General features: G+C 43.0%; 1 protein-coding gene across 1 annotated transcript; it reads left to right on the forward strand.

The window, feature by feature from the left end:
- The first annotated feature begins 1,843 nt into the window (after positions 1–1,843).
- Positions 1,844–16,834, forward strand: fam53b (family with sequence similarity 53 member B). Its single transcript, XM_070851895.1, has 5 exons — positions 1,844–2,005; positions 8,526–8,757; positions 9,639–9,693; positions 11,883–12,646; positions 15,703–16,834. Exons 2-5 carry the CDS (start codon positions 8,668–8,670, stop codon positions 16,063–16,065), a joined length of 1,272 nt encoding a protein of 423 aa, XP_070707996.1. The 5' UTR covers positions 1,844–2,005; positions 8,526–8,667; the 3' UTR covers positions 16,066–16,834.
- Positions 16,835–17,368: the final 534 nt, after the last annotated feature.

Consider the following 17,368-nt stretch of genomic DNA (forward strand, 5'->3'; position numbering starts at 1 on the left):
TACCTGAAATATTATGATTAAAAAACAAGCTCATAAATCATCATCTTCATAAAAGGATGAATTTTGTCAGGATGCAGAGGATTAATTGTTCATCAAAGTCAAGAAGGCATGGCTCCTGTAACAGGAGTCCTTTAGCCATCTGTCTTCGGCCAGTGTGAACCACAGATGGCATACAGCATTCTGCATGGGGTGTCAGTACTGGGAGCTGGAAGCTCACTTCTTATTTACTGTTAACCATATGTTAGCTACAGTTACATTAACAAAGCCAAAGAGAAATGACTAAAAAAACTTAAATCAAGGCTTGTTATATCTCCAACACATGACAGCTATTACACTTCTGTTCCGTCTTGCTGCGCTGTGATTGGTGGATACTGCCCTCTATGGTTTTGACAGCCACAACACACACTGCCAAACTTTTTGAACTGCAAGACTCCTGCTTCTCTCCCATGAGCTGTTTTGATCATCTGTTTCCTGAAGAGTCATCAGCGCCTTTTAGGACTACAAACACAACATGCAAAGTTTGCTGTGTTATGTATGCTGTATATGTCTGCAAAAATGCTTACTTTCCAGACTGCTGAAGGGGTTTTGGTAAAAAAAACAACTTGTAACCCCCACACTGTAGCCTAGGTAGTGGAGGAGACAAATCCCCGATGCCCTTTAACACAAAAGACAGACAGTCTAAACCGAGGAGGACAGTCTGGGGGAGATTAGTGGCACACAACAGATGTTACTCCTTGATTAACAATAGTGTCTGCCAGGGGTGAGCTTCAGCTCCCCACCCTTGAGAGGCCCAGTGTGTTAACTTCAGCCCCCACAAAATACATTATCTTTCTGCATGTGATGTGACAGGTTAGGAATGGTCAGACACATTTGTTGATCTTTTTACTGGTGCAGCTTTTGCCGACACACAATAATATCTAATTGCTTTGCTTTTATGCAGGGTTTTTTTTATTATGAATATAACTGGCTTATTTCAATTTTCATGCGTTCAAGGATTTTGTGTCTATCTGTCAATGGCTCACACTGTACACACAGTGTCTAAACATCTGTGAAGAAGATGTATTGGAGGTGGCTTCCAACCTTGGAAAGTACTGTGGTACCAGATGATGAACAGGATAGAAAAGAAGACAAAATCTTGTCTCTAAAAGTAGTTTTTTCTTTCTTTCTTGTGAAATACATTTTTACTTCTTTAGGCCTGCTTTTCAAATTGCATAAAGAGTCACAGGATTACAAGGACAAATCTCTCTTTGATACATTTTCAAACGTGATCAAAAAGTAAAAAGGCTTGGAACCACTTATACTGAGATTAATATTATATTATTTGCAGGTTGGTATATGTACTTGTTGCACATATATGTGTGTGTGGCATTTTAAATATACATTGTGATGAAGCCATATATAAAGTTCCCCCTCACAAAATAACTCTCCTTCTCCCTCTGTCTGGCTGTCTAAGTCACACACAGTTTGCAGGTTATCATGTTACACCTCTGTATATTGTGTGAGTGCCTTGTCTATATGCACAGCTCAAAACTGTGATTACTTTTCATTACTGCAGGGTGGATCAGACCACTAGTTACAGGAGTAGGGGTGACAGTGTTACAAAAAGTCTTACAGAAATTAATATTGTTCTTTTTACCAACACAAGGTAAATCTAAAGCAAATGTAAGCTATAAATAAGCCAAATCACGCAAATTATAAAGCTCAAGCTTAAAGTTTTAGTGGTACAAATAACTTATTGGACACCCCTCTCCCCTGTCAAAAGTGGTATTGCTCGTGTATGTTGTCACAGGCTCATTAGCGTGCAATCTTGGACAGTAGTGCGCTGTGGTAATGTTGTAGTTTGCAGGAGCCGCCTGCAGCAGGACGTGAGGTGACCTGCTCGCTTTGCTTCCTGCCTGACGCCTTCTTCTGTATTTCTGCTCAAACAAAAACCCAACATGGTCCGGCGAGACTAAGCAGCTGCCCGGTGCTGTTGGGAGATCCGTGGGCGCTCACCGTGATGCTTGTGAGTGGTAGTTTTTGGTCTAATAATAAGTTTCTGTGCTAGCTAACTTGAGGACTTTAGCTAGTTCATAAAGTGCGATGCTCCCTTGTGATTTTGAAAGTGTGTGACTCGCACGACTTGTGCTTTTTTTTCATGCTGACAATTTTAATTAGAAATGACCCGCAACAAAGTTTTCTTTGTAACACAGCTCTAATTAGTTAGCTTAGCAACTTTTCGTCATGTGTTCTGCTTTAGCCGTGTCCTCTCAGCCCTGTCTGGGGTATCACTTACAAAAAGGCAGCTTGAACTGATTTTTGTCGGCTCGTTATTCCCAATGTTATGTCTATATTGCCATTCAGCAGGTTATTAAAGAGACAATGTGATGAAAAGTTGTAGGGAAGGTGACAAGATGTTTATATGAGGCTTTAACATGTTCACACACACACACACACACACACACACACACACATGGAGTTTAACCACCATTCTTCATTCATACATTCTTCTAGAGGCAGGAGCAGAAAGTATGCTGGGATGTTTGACATCTGACCAAAAAGTGTAAACTCAACCAGATTACTTGATAAAGTGTTCATGGAGTTTGCAAAGAGATACCAGCCTCCTTAGATCAAAAGCACCTGTATGTGATTTGGCTAGCACACTGGGTTCACTCCTGCATGGCAGACCTAGCAGTGTTTGGTGGCAAATGTATAAGACCTTGTTAACAGCAGCCGCGGGTGCATGCCTCCATACCATGTCATTTGGGTCTGTCTCAGCCCCACTTTCTTGTTTGTTACAGTTTGTGCCGTCGCAGTGGAATGCTGTTGTCTTATCTTTATCTAGCCAACCTTCCCCTCAGGTATGAAGCTTTATCCGGCCAACCTTTCCCTCAGGTATGAAGACGGGGCTGGCTGACATACAGTCCAACAGATTCAGCAATTTAAGTGCTCAGTTGGATCATAAACACAAAGAGCTTGTTTAACCTGAACTCTTGAGTGTCCCATGGCCATGATTATGACTGCTGTTCACATGTAGCCCAACCGTGCACAAATAAGAAGTTAAAAAGAGAAAATGGGGGACTTACTGTTAAGTAGAAATGCATCATTTTACTTTTTGACCATGCACATTTCATATTTTATCACCAGTTGCTTGTGGCCTTTCTGTTGAGTTCAAAATCCTGTTTGCTCTGTAGCCTGCGTGTAACATTCTGTGAGCTCCCGTCACACCAGTTTCTTTGCCAAACTCATTTCCCTTTCATGAGGGATTTTGGAAAAGGGGTTTAAGGGACTGTTTGTACTGGTTACTTGGACAAGCTCAGTTTTCTGGGCCTTTTCCTCTGAAACTGAGAGGCATCCACCTGGAGGGCTGGCAAGCTCATCTGAAAAACTGTTGAATAGTTTTAGCTAAGTACAAAAGAGGCTGCCTATCACAGCTTGCAGATGATTCCTCTTTGCTCGTCCATATCACTGAAAATATTTAGACAACAATTTTATGGCTTGCAAAGATCCTGTGTATTGTAATACCACTGCTATGACATTGTTCAAACTCTTATCTGAAAAAAAGAAAAAGGGTCCCACACTTTCTCATGTGTTTCTCCATGTGTGTGTGTATATGTATATATATTTAGATGTATGTATATATATATATATAGTCACTTAAAATGCAGTGTGGTGGGACAGATATATTCTTGCATATAAAACTCAAGAGCGCTCTTTGCCCTCCAAACTTAATTTTGACTCAAAGTTAATTCATCGGATGTTATTTATTCACATTGGGGTCTGTTAACATGCAGCGTTATTCTGCTGTGGAAGTAGAAGGATGTTGTGTCTCCAACGGTTTGTAATGAAAAGACTTTATTAGATTTAGCATTCAAGTGGACAACATTTCTCTCCAACTTGGACAGGTGTGTTGAAAGCCTCGATTACAGAGCTCAACAAAGCTCTTGTTCTGGACAAATGTATACAGTGCAAGTGATTATGTATGAGATAATTAAACAGCAGGCCTGCTTTAAAACGTAGGCCTCCTTGGCTGCCATGCATAGCCATGCTGAGCCTTTGTGTTTATGGTAAGTGGGCAGCTGCATGCTTGTGAGACCTTGGCTGTACCCCAGGCCCTCAACTGAGCCTGATAACTACTATTGAAGCCTCCCAGCCATGCTCATTTCTGACTATTCACTCGCTGCTTTAAATGTAGAGTGTGCCTCCTGTTTGACATAGCCTAATTTCTGTGAACATGCGGACAGCTGTGGGCTAGCCTGCGCCCTACAATGAGTTTCATACATTTTTTTTCAATCAGTCAGCTGTGGCAAAATTTGGTGGCACCTGCCCTTTGTGGCTCCTAATTAATGATGACACCAAGAGAGAAAGTTTTGGGTTTCAAAAAACTTCAATTTTCACAGTGAAAATGACGCTCCGTGCTGCAGAAAAAGCAGAACTGGTTTGCCAATTCAACTATCTGCAACTATCTATATGCAGGCTTTTATGATGGCCTCCGTCAACACACCCACCTTTATGACACTAGAAAGTCCAAATATGGATCCTGTACAAACCGTACAACTCATAGCAGAGTTCAACGTTAATGTGGTTTTTTTTGGGGGGGGGGGTTTCCCCACTGGGCAAGTGGGTCAAAAATCTACTTGCTCAAAGTAAATTTTAACTTGCCCTATACAAATTGTTTTACTTATTTGCAGTTATCAAGTAACAACACAGGCTAAAGTAATGGCTAATGTCATTATTAATCTTTATCTAAGTAAACAAAACAGAACAAGGACATAAATGCAAAGCAACAACTATTGTTACATATACCCCCCAAACCATAACTCTGGTGTTGTATAAAAATCTGAGATTTTTTGGCCATATTTTGTTTTTTTTTTACCATTTGGCTGGGCAACTGACTTGTTAGATCTGCTAGCCTGATGGGATATTTTACTTGCCCCGAGCAGTTTAACAGCCTTACTGTTAAAACATGCAAACAAGTAAGGCCACCAGAGGCAATGGCTTGAGGAAACAAGCTTTTCAGGAACATGCATATTTTCCTCTAGGGAATCTTTTTGTAGAAGGGGTCAGCTAAACTTATACCCGGCATTTCTCTCACAAGTGTTATGGTGATGAAGAGCAGCACAAATCCCTCAGTTAGGTTTCAAGTCGGGCCGTCTCAGGTGCTTAGCAGATGCTCGGATTACTGAGACGGTCACAATCCTGGGATTGTTGAGAGCAGGACACAGATCCAACTGCCATGCATGCAGGAATGTCAGTGTTTGAATGAATGTCTGAAAATTCAAAAGTTTTAGCTCAGTTGAAAACTTGAATAAAAAAAGTTTAAGCATGTGTGATAACTCAAAAAATAGATGCAAAATAGATAAGTATTTCAGAAATGTGTTGCCCAGAAGCCTGCACAAGGTGCAATAATGATATCAAATAGTGTTGTTTTTCACCAGCTGTCCAAGTGCTATAAAATGGATTAGTATTAGCTCTAATTGTCAGTCAGACACAAAGCTGCCAAATCCTTATGTAATGTTGGCCTTACTCATGGGATTACAGTCTGAACAATGTATGGAAGAGCTGTTCTAATTGGGAAATGGAGCTCTCATGGGTGACAGCAGTGTAGAAGCCTGTTGTAATGGCTAAGTCTGCAGTCTTTCTGCAATTAGTGAGTCTTACAAAAGTGTCATTTACAGTATAGTGCTCTTGTAGCTGATCTGGTATAGAAAATGGAGCAGGGTCTGTTCAGGCTTTTGGAAGTTGAGCTGACTATAGCCTCCGCTATATATTTGACCCAATCGACTCTGTGGTTTCCTCTCTTGTCCCATCTAGCGCTCTTTAGGCCGTGCAAAAGCGTGCTATTTCTGACACCCCAAAGTAGCGATGGTTTAAAGGCTTTTGGTGACCACAAAGGAAGTGTGGAGTCCCGTCAGCTTGTCCAAAACAGCGTTATTGTTGCCTGTTAGGAAGGCCGCTGTCACTGCAGACTTTGTTGCAGTCAGCCAGCAGCCTGTATGCATGTGATGGAAAGCCACGTCTGAGGGGAAGCGTCCTGCAACGCTCTTCCCCTTCTCAGAGATTAGACTTCTCAGTTGTCACGGTGGTAGCTGCCCCAACCCAGATAAAGAGCTATCGGACTACAGACGCTTAGAGGCTCCCTTTGACTCCAGATAATGGCAGCATCGTCATGGAGGTGAGTGGGGTTTTGACATCAGGAGGGGAGTGGCACTCCATGAGTAGAAATTCTAGATTTGACAGATCATAGCTTCATTTGCATCTTTGAACACAGTAGTGTATTCAATATGGGGTGAATCGTGGAAATCATGCCTTATAATGGCTCCTACATTTGCTTCACAGTTTTGCCCGTGCAAGAAAAAGCAGACTGTCCTGTGCCTTCACTTTTTAAAATGTTTTCCATTCACAAACTGGTTAGGTTAGCTTTTTATAATTGTGTGTTCAAGTTATGTCATGGAGCTGAGGAATGTTTATAATTATGTTATAAACCTCGCCCATTTAAAGTACTCAGCTCAGATTTATGGGATATAAACGTAATGCCTGAGCATGAGAAAGATGATAAATTGTTGTGATTCTCTGTAACTACAAGTAATGGATGTTGTTTACAGTTTAGAGTCCAGAGTGTCAGGCTGCAGTTAGACTATTCCCATTTTTTTCCAGGGAAGGAAAACATCATCTAGTGTCCCTTTTTGTTTGTCTAAACATCACATTGAAGAGCTCCTCTTGACTTTGCCAATTAAATTTTTCTTGGGCGAGGTTTTTTCTTTCTGTGTCAGTGCCATCTGCATCCATCACCAAGCCATTAAGAGCAATATATAAACAACGGTCTCCAGCACGTCCCCAGTTATCTCTGCAGTGAAACACAGATCTGTGTGTTTAATGGTCACGCACAGTATAAGCAGGCCTGATCCAGTACAGCTCCAAGCTTTGATCAGTCCTTTTCTGTTCCCAGAGGCCACAACTTAAAACTGCCAGATGTCCTTGAACTGTGTTGATCTCCTCTGCTAAAAACATCCTTGTGTTTAAGTTGTTTTCCTGAGGCAATAAGTGTTGGTGATGGAAATCATATGCCGAATGCAAACACCACCTCTCGTGTGTCAGCTCCCTCAGGGTCTTGTGATGCTGCCCCCTCCCACACACTCCACCCCACCACCCGCAACCTCTGATGTCGCCTCTTTTGTTTCCCACGGTGTCTCATCTTCTGCACAGAGCACTCTTTTGTTTCACATACACCGTCTCTTTCTGTTTCCCCCTTTTTTTTGTCCTTGCAGTTGTTCTGTCATTCAAACAGACACTGTCTGACCTTGCAGTCATCCTACGCCCGTCTTGTGCACTTTGTTTCAATCCCCGACCTGACGTAGCTTCAAGTGGAACTGATCTGGTGGTAGTAAAAAACCCTCTGTGATGATTATATAGATTTACATCTGTGGCCAATCAGCTGTCTCACTGTAACCGCGGTGCAGCACTAATGCGAAGAGGGTTGTTTTGATAACCGCAAGGTCAGCTATTCTCAGCCAGCCCCTGAGTATTCAATTACACAACTTTGACTTTGCTCTATTCCTCTCTGTGCGCTCCAGTGTGGAACACTTTGAGGAAATTCGCTCTCTCAGGTGACTGATAATCCTCCACATGGACAGACAAGAACAAAACAAGTTACAGCGTTCCTGTGTTGGCGACACGGTGGGGAGACCATGTGAAAGTGAAAGTGCTCTGTCATTTCAATTTACAGACCAACATATGGCGACGCCTTGCGAATCAAAGCGAGTGTTTGCTGGTAACGTTTGCTCGCTCACTTGAGAATTAAAGGAGCTTGTAAAACCACCGACCTTTCTCGAGTTTCCACTTTCATCTTCTACTTTTGTAAATGTTGAGCAGGTTTTCAAGAATGTGGAGGGCTACAGTAACTTCAGATTTCAAACAGTTGCAGATTTTGTGTTCATAACCTGTGAGAGAGGATCTTAAGGTTTCAGTGGAGTACACCAACAATTTGTCGTTGTCTTTAGTATCAAATTCGCAAAGCCTGCAGTTTGTAACTTGCTCCTCAATGGACTGCAGACTGCTTGGATCCACAGCAGTTAGAATTGCATCGACATTTCTCAAACCACTCCTGCAGCATAATCCCTCTCTTGACAGTTTCTCCAAACATAGCTAAAGTCACTTCTGACATGTACATGGTAGCACTATCGCCTTCTAATATCTTCATAATTCTTGTCAGAAGTGAAGTAACTACTGTGGGAAGCGTGCTGAGCACACAGAGGCAGAGAAACTCATTACACTGCAGAAGGGGTTTGAAAAGGTTCTACTGTTTGATACTTGATGAAGTTTTTTTTAGTGACTCCATGTTGCAGTTGGAATCCATTGCATTTTGAGTTGAATATTACCTCAAGACAGTAATTCGTTTGCTCTCCATTGACCGTGTGTTTGAGAGCCTCCACCCAGGGGATCTGTTCTCCCCTATCCAGCTGGATTGTTCTCTACTTATATGGTCGACAGAATGTCAGAAATGTACTGAATTCTAATCCTGTGCTCATCTTTGTGTGTCCGCTCAGGATTGGGCCAAGGAGTGAAACACATTCCTGGAGGAGCTGAGGGCTGCTGTCTTTATCTTATGAGAAACCAGCCTGCTCACACCATGCCCGTGAAGATGGCCACCAGCCTTTCTTGCCCTCACTGGAACGACTTCGGACAAGGATGTGTGTCACCATGGTGATCATATACAAGAAAACACTGGAAAAGAAGGGTGCTGATGATGTAACATCCAAAAGTACAGATTTGGGCCCGGTGAGAGGTTATTTTCTACTTGTGTAAGCATTTTTTTTTTTGTGTGTGTGTGAAATGTGTCATTTTATGTGTATGTGCAGCTTTGCCAAGAGGCCTCAACTGTGCTTGTCAAGGTGGAAGATGACAAGGGTGCCGCCCTAAATCAGGAAATAGTTGCCAGCCCCTCATCGCAGCAGCTTTATGGCTCTTCATTACATTTTCCTATTTTTTTCAACTTTAATCAGAGCTTAAATTTGACTTTTAGCTTCCCCTGAGTCAAATTTGTTGCCTTGCTGGATGTCAGGAAGTGATGTCAAAAGAACTATTTGGAATTGAAGATTAGGAATAAGGGATGTTTATGTTACAATTACTGATAATTACATCATAATAGCTGCCAACTGTTATCAGCAGGGCGGTTGTCATCTGGTGTTGAATCCTCCGTGTTCCATTTATCTCACTCAAAATGACAATGGAGTAGTTTAGTTCCACAAGGCTGAGCAGCTCTGACTCATTTTCTAATCAGCATCCATGCAGCAGAAACCCTCTTCTGAGTGAGAAAATTCCCCCACCAGTTTGCCCTCTCAGCCACGTGAAATGAAGTCATCACGCTCTGGGACTGAGCGTCAATCAAGAAGCATTTATGGTGGAACTCACTCTCTCTGTTGTTGGGTTGCACTCAGTCTTCTTCTTTTAGCATCAAAAAATGTTGCAACACACTATTGGGGCCAATTACACAAGCAGAAAATTTTGAACTTGCGTATGTATGACTGAAATTTGAGAACTTTTACTTGTGGAGTTATTTACTTGTTGTTGCTAGAGCCTCCTGCACATTTTATGCAAACCTGTTTGTGACTTTCTGGTTTCTGGCGAGCTGACAGTGAATCTCTCTTGCATTTCTGCAGTTCCAGGCACAGACCATGAGCCAGGGGACTGCACTATTCACTTGTGGACTCATGGGTAAGAGTCTGCCATCTTTCTCTACAATATACACACTCACACCTGTAAGAGTGATATGGATCATTTTAGTGGTAAAATAACCATAGTAGTAATGTAGTTAAGCCTCTGGATATTTAGGGGAGAAACTGTTTGTAAAAAAACAGAGATGTCTGTTTTTAGATGGCTGACTAAACAAGGTACTTCATCACTTTAACAGCACCAGAGATATTAAAGGAATTGCTACCTTGTAAATCATACACCACAGCAACATCTCTGCGAGCTGAAAAAATGTTGTTATATTTTGTAATTTCCCTCGTGCCTTTCTCCACTCTTCTTCCTTTTTGAGTCACAGTAGTCACATCTATATGCCTTACGTTTCATCACAACCTGGACCTGACATGTAATCGTACTTAAAAGGGTCCTCAGCAGCTCATAGAGGCCCGAAAATGTCAGGTGTTTAGTGACGGCAGTGGTTTGCAGGGGCTTGTCGTATTGTAACATTTCGTGGGCATTATCGGCAGCAAGCCAGCCTGCTGCTGCTGCTGCTGCATCTGGTCGACGGTCACACAGCATTATGTGAAACATGTCTGACAGGTGTTTTTGCCAAGATAAATGTGCATTAACATCTATGCGTTAGTAGCTTATCTTTAGCAGGGATCTCATGGCACTCCTGCATGCTCTAAAGCCAAGGACATGTAACAGCCTTTACAGGCTTTGTACTGTAAGATTAAATGGTGGTCTGTCCACAACATCAAGTGTGTAAGACTGGCAGCGAACACATCATTACCAGTAGGTGTTATTAACACTGCCCTTTGTTCTTCATCCTGCCTGCGTACTGATGATGGTATTTTTGGATTTTTATTTCCACTGGAGAAGAATAGACTTTTTTTGCATACCAGGAGTGGGCAGTGGCTTTGACGTTTAGTATCTGACTCAGACTTGACTGACCAGTTCAGTTGGCTGACCCATTTAGAGATTCAAGAGAGTTTCTGTTGTGGCAATAACAGGTGCTTTCCTGGCACGGTCTCCATGGTGCTGGGCCCGTCAATACAGAACTCTTGTTGGTCTAGACAAAAAAAAAACCCCAAGATGATAAGCTTTTGTCAGAATGTTTATGATGGGTTATTGACATTTTATCAAGCTATGCTCCAGCAGAGGTTTGATATCGAGTCAGTTAGACATTAAGCTCCGTTCCCTTTTCCAATTAGTTGTGCTTACAGACTGTGACACTAAAGCAGTGCCCGGAGGACAGGATTTATTTTTAGTGCCAATCACACAAAGCAGTGAGTAGTGTCAATACAAAGCACACATGCTGGGACCAATGCGCTGACCCGTACTGGAGCAGTGTCATGGATGTTGTCCATGCTGAAGTTACCAAACATAACCTCCTGATCATTAAACCATGGCCCTTTCTTCCCAAGATTCTCCCCAAATTTAAGACCATTGCCCCTCAGAGGTTCATGGCTCAAGTCAATCCCATATTATATTTTGTTCTAAATGGTTTTTTCACACTAAGTCTGAATTTGTATGCATATTTTTGAATTTGTGATCCAATGTGAAGAAACCCTGCACACTGAGCCTGATATATATATTTTTTAATTCCTTTTGACACTATGAAAAAAAACTGCAGCCCTCAAGCAATGATGATCTCACTTCTGATGAAAAAGTGTTAAGAGGAGGGAAATTTTGCAAGCTTATATAAGAGCTGCTGAGTTACTTCAAGACTTACTCTCTCATGTCAGGAGGCTTGTTTGATACATTTACATTGATTCATTTGTCAGAAGCTTTGGTCCAAAGTGATGTACAAATGAACAAGAACAGCTGGAAACACGCACACACACACACACACACACACACACACACACACACACACTGCATGTTGCCTCAGGGAAACATTTTACAAAGTAGTCCACGTTTCCCATAGAAGTAAAGTTCATTCATAAATATAATTCAACTTTTTTTAAAACCTTTTGTCATATGCAAAAAGCCACTTGAGACTTTTCCAAAACAAGTGTTGATACATAAACATAACTTTCTGGTTTCTGGCGAGCTGACAGTGAATCGCTACCTTGTAAATTTTCAGTAAAAACTAAGGGTCTTGGTGTGCAAATTAGCTTAGAAATCATTTCATATATTTTTGGTGATCTTGTCTGTCATCTCATTTTTATTAAAGGTCATTTAATTAAAACAAATCTGGTCTTGTGCTGCAGAGACAAGCCGGTGGCATGAGGTGGATCACAGCTGTGTCCTACAGCAGAGGCCTGTTGGGACCAGCCTGGAGAGCTTATGGGATGTCCTGCCTGAGGTGCACAAAAGTTCTACCCACTGGGATTGGGATGTTGGCTCCACTTCAAGCACAATCACCAGCCTGTTGCAAGACCTCAGCCTGACTGAGGCTGCGTCCTCGCACTCTACTGCACCCCCCAGCAAGCGGCAGTGCCGGTCCCTGTCTTGCTCAGATGAGCTCGGTAGTTGCCGCTCTACCTGGCGCCCTCAGAGCTCGCGTGTATGGACAACAGTGGAGAAGAGGAGGTGCCACAGTGGAGGCAGCGTCCAGCGCAGCGGTGTGGCAAACGCTCAGCTCGGCTTCCCGGCCATGCAGCGCAGCTCCAGCTTCAGCCTGCCGGCCCGCTCCAACACCCTGGAACTGCCCTGCTTCACCCAGCGTCTCCCCTGCCCCACTGCTTTTACCAGCCTGACGCCCTCCTCCTCCATGCCCCTGTCCTCTAAGCCGTCAGCGCAGCCCCTCTACCTCTCTCATGAACAGATCTGCCTCCCTGAGCCTCGTGGACCCTCGCCGCCCAGCTCCCCCGACTCCACTCCAGAGTTGGAGCGCCGCGGTGGACAGGGGGGTCTCGCCCGCAGTCGCTCACAGCCGTGTGTCCTCAATGACAAGAAGATTGGTGTGAAGCGCAGAAGACCAGCTGACACACACAAACAGAGGCCTTCTTTGGACCTGGCCAAGATGACCCAGGTTAGTATTTAAAAGTTTTGTAAAACACATCACAAATCAGGCCAACATACTCTGATTTATCACAGAAAAATTCTACAATCTCTATCAGCTTGTTTTAAAATCTAAGGGAATATATCCTGTTTCACATCACTTAATGCTTAATATGTACTCTGTATATTTCACTATATTTATAAATAGTTATTTAATGTAGTTATTTTGCCACGGCCCTCTCACAGCTCCAAAAGAGCTGTTTAGTGCATGAGACAAGTGAGGAAACGATCATGCCTGCTGGAAGCTCTGCTATGTCCATCAGACTCACTGACGTTCTCTAGTTTTACTCCACTGTTGTGGCAATTTGCTTCTTCCATGTTGGATAAACAAACACTTCCAACTTAGGTCACGCCATTGTGTCTGTTCTCCCTCAGCACACCTAAAAGTGTTTCTGCAGGCACTGTCATTAAATGAAGGCCATCGTTCATTCATGCAGGCCTGTTCTGGGTCACATTCCATAATGCGGGTGTGTATTTCCACTTGCAGAACTGGAGAACACAAAGCAAAAGAATGGCCTTTTTAATGTGTTGCTGGACAAAGATGATTTGATAAGTGGATCAGATGAGTTTGTATTCATAAAGGTAATGATCTTATGAAACCACTGATCCATTTGTGAAGTCAACCATGTATCAACAGACAATCTGTTTAATCTCCATGTCCTGGAAGGCTCTTTGCCCCACAGGCACACAGTAAAATTTCACACGTACATCGAGTGCATCATAAACACAGAGCTGGACTTGGCCCCTTTGAGAAAGTCACCCAGAGTTCAGCAGTGTCTTAACAACAGCGCTGCTGTGACAAGACACCAAGCAGACACCACACGTGCTCCAAACAGTGAAGAGGTCAGTGTGGAGAGAAAAGCCTCAGCCGAGGCCACTGACAATATTTTCACAGAGGATTGTCAGGATGCTGAGGTTGTTCGCACTGGATCTGTCCTGCAGTTCTTGCATTGTGTTCTCTGTTCCTCTATATTAAAAAAAAAAAAAAGGACCGTTGTGATGTTGGTGTTGAGTTCAGGAACAACGCCTTTTGAAACCACAAGAAACTTTTGTTGCATCATTTTTATTTATTTATTTTTTTTTAGGAAAGATAATTTGAAGTTTCTGTCAAGTGATTCTGGTTTAGAGCTGGAGTAAATGACTTTCACACACTTTTGGAGACTGTAAAACTGTAGACCGTAGACTGAAAAATTGACCAGTTCAAACTTAGATGTCTGAAGTGTGTAGCTGTGAAGATTCGGGAATTCGCAGTAGAAAAGACGTTCACTTGTGACGATTGACCAAACTTGCTTGGCTTTATCGTGCTTCACTCACGTCACCCTACCAGCAAAGTCACCTTACTATTCAAAGGTTGGTCACAGTGCTGAGTGTGTCTCTAAAGTGTCCTCTCATCCACACGCCACAGCGGTGTAGTTTACCCAGGGAGAAACTGCTACCCTCTGCGTGGCTCACTGCGGCTCCATGAATGTCAGGAAGTAGAGCAGCTGTGGCAGAGGTTATAGATCGTCGCACAGGGGAGATGTGTGTTGGGTAAAGAGATATTGATTTCTGTAAATTCAGCTCAGTGGGTGGATCCCTGCCACAACCAGGCCTCATGAGCTATTGATCAGCTTGTATTGACGGAGAGTCAAGGTCAGTATGGATGAGGAGACTTTCTGCTCTCTTCTCCATTTCATTCTGGGGGAGGGAAGGTAGCAGACACCAGCGGAGTAAGTAGTGTGAGGACGCTTAAAGTCTCTTTCTCTGTCTGAAGCTTCCTCTGAAGAACACCTCCTCCTTGCTATAGTCCCGGCTGCTCACAGCCTTATCAGTTTGGTCAGAAGTCTCACGGTTGATACTGAAGTGCTAATGTAGAAGATGGCAACGTGACACGAAGCCTGGTGTGACAAATGTACCCACTTGACCAGCGCCAAGTGAAACAACAGGGCCCTGTTTGATCTACTGCTGCCTGGTGCATGAACCCTCCTCACTATAGTTGGCTCAAAGAGGTGGATCATAACTTTACACCGCAATATCTCAAGAACCACTGCAAATTGCACGGATAGATTTGTGTGGATTTGCATCCTGTCCGTATCTCATATCATCAGACAAAATAAGCAGGTAGAAGACGACTCTCGCTCTCAGCATTTGTCCTTATTGTCTGACATTTTAGAAATTAAAACTTAGTCTTAAAGTCTAGATTATTCTTTAATCTATTGATTAGTTGCAGTTCAGTCACTTGGCCGTAGGCTACATCAGCAACAGTGCCATACTTGTTAAGTATTACATAAGCACACAAGTGACAGGAGGTTTCACAGAGGCCCTATTCTCCTGTGTCCTTTTCGCCCAACACCGTAGTGTTCAGGCATGAGGCAGCTGTCCTGCCTTCTCCACATTAGCTGTACAGATTGTATAAGCCTCTGTCATAAAGCTTCTCACTCCAGCTCGCACAGCTGTCACAGGACTTGCCTGCAGCAGCGCTGGCACATGTGGATTTGCCCAAGGAAGTTTCTGAGTTTCCCAGATGTATGTGTTCATTGTGCAGCTCCAGTGAAAGGCCAGCAGAGTCAAAAGGCCGACATGACTGATGCCTGCCCTCTGGGTATCTGGCCACTTGCCGCCTGGGTTCTCTTTGGACCCCACATTGCATATTCTCACTTGTCCAACTCCCAGTTGCTCAAGTATGTAATGCAGGCTAAATTTATACCCTTCAAATCTTATTACTTTTTTATATTACAGTGGTGGTTGCCCTGAGTCCAGCTCTGAACTCACTGACTCACCCACATACTGTATGACTACAGTCAAGGGATTGTTTTCGTAAGATGGCTGTATGCCTGTCAGTTTTGTTTGTGCCCTAGTTAGGACATGGGTCAAAGTCCAAGATGAAGGAAATGTTTTTGATTTCCTCACCAAATATGCCATCACCATGGAGACTATGGGCTCCTACCAGACCAAAGATTTCACATATTTGTCTAAGTGCGTGTTTGTTTCCTTGAGAACGTTAATTTTGTGCTTCTAAAATAAATTTACTTTTCTGCCCTTCCACAGAAACTTCGGAATTTCCAAAGCCTTAGCTGCCCTGGAATCACAAGCGAAGACAGCTGCGAGTCAAGCCAGGCCCTCTCTACTCTCAGGAGCACCGTTCAGTGCGATACCGACGACTCGTCTGCAAACGAACCCTGCTTGGAGGACGCTCGGCCTCAGACCAAAGAGGGCGAGATCAGCAGGAACGTGGCGTCTGACCCCACCATCGAGGAGGCGGACTGGAACTCCACAGACAGCGGAGACGTGATGCCAGGGACAACCAATGGGAAGGACAATGAGCCTCTGTGGGCCGGGCTATGTAGCATGAGGAAGGACGTGTATCAGCTTGGAGGCGAGCTCGACATTGAGCAAATTGAGAGGAACTGAGCTGGACTGTCTTCCTCTCAAGGGAAGCTAATTTAGGGGACTGAAAATTTATCACCAGGTGGTACAGTAAAACAGTACTGATAGTCTTAAGGACAATGCAAGTGGAAAGCTAATGCAATGAGCGTTCCAGCACTTGTTTTTTTTTTTTTCTCAAGGAGAGATTGAGCAGAAGCTTTGAGCTAAATGTCCATTTTTGGGGACTTTGTGTAGTCAGAAGCTACTTCCCCTACTGTGCGGTATCTCAACTTGTCTCAGGAGAACAAGGAAGTAGGAGAGGACGGATTCAGGTGGAGATAGTAGAACTGATGAATATAAAAGTGATATTAATGTTGGCTCAGAGACTGGGGTCTTTAACATTTCTCTGTAACCCTGATTTACCTTCATTGTACTACATTTGGAGAGAATTCACAGCAGGTTTGTATAAATTCTCTGCACTAGAACAAGTGTCCGTTCCTCTGACCTTCTTCAGTCGTACATGGGTACATGATGGACGGAAATGGAGACTACTTCGAGAGCTACTGTCGGAAAAAAGCCCCTTTCACTCTTACTGAGCAACAAGCTGCACGCACACAACCTGTAAAGTATATTGAAGAGCTTAACATTTCACACAGTAACATCAGGCTTCTCTCTGAGATCTAAGCTCCTGTTTGTTTGAGAGAAACTTTGTGATGCTAATAGCGTTAATATTCTTCCTTTTTACGATTTGTAACTACAGAGTTATGTAAAACATGAGCGTATTTCTATACAAATAAACACACTTTTAAATGTGTCATTTGTATTCACGTTATTTCAGCGTCTTTACTTGTGGGTTGCCTGCTGGGTTGTGAGCCACCTCCAGAGTGTGAAGTGAATGTTGGATGCAGCATAGTTGCATATAAAGGGTGACTGCCTATATTAGATAATGGCAGGATATAAAATGATGCACTGAAGATATCAAATACTCTACTTTAACTACATCTCAGAGGGTATTATTTTACTCCAATTTATAATGAGCTTATTATGCATTGTTGTATTCAATAGTAGATGAAACTACCAAACGCATGCTTACATGTTAATGCATCTGCAATTCTGTAAGTACTTTTGATACTTTTAAGTATATCTTGTTGATCAAACTAGTATACTCAATACATTTTAATGCAGGACCTCACTGTGGTATTGAGACAAAGAATTCTTCCATTACTGCTATAAGCAGAGCACATGCATTAACAGCAAGGTCATTGTTAGAGACGTCTTTAATGCAACAATGCAGACTGACCCAATTAAGTAGCAGGAAAAGACAATCACAACCGTAGTAGTGGTCCTA

This window comes from Pempheris klunzingeri, chromosome 20 (assembly GCF_042242105.1).
Source record: "Pempheris klunzingeri isolate RE-2024b chromosome 20, fPemKlu1.hap1, whole genome shotgun sequence".
In the NCBI taxonomy this organism is placed as follows: domain Eukaryota; kingdom Metazoa; phylum Chordata; class Actinopteri; order Acropomatiformes; family Pempheridae; genus Pempheris; species Pempheris klunzingeri.

Coding starts and splice junctions, on each gene's coding strand:
- fam53b (XM_070851895.1), top strand. CDS start 8,668: ATGTGTGTCACCATGGTGATCATATACAAGAAAACACTGGAAAAGAAG. Junction 8,758..9,638: donor AAAGTACAGATTTGGGCCCG/GTGAGAGGTTAT, acceptor GCATTTCTGCAG/TTCCAGGCACAGACCATGAG. Junction 9,694..11,882: donor ATTCACTTGTGGACTCATGG/GTAAGAGTCTGC, acceptor CTTGTGCTGCAG/AGACAAGCCGGTGGCATGAG.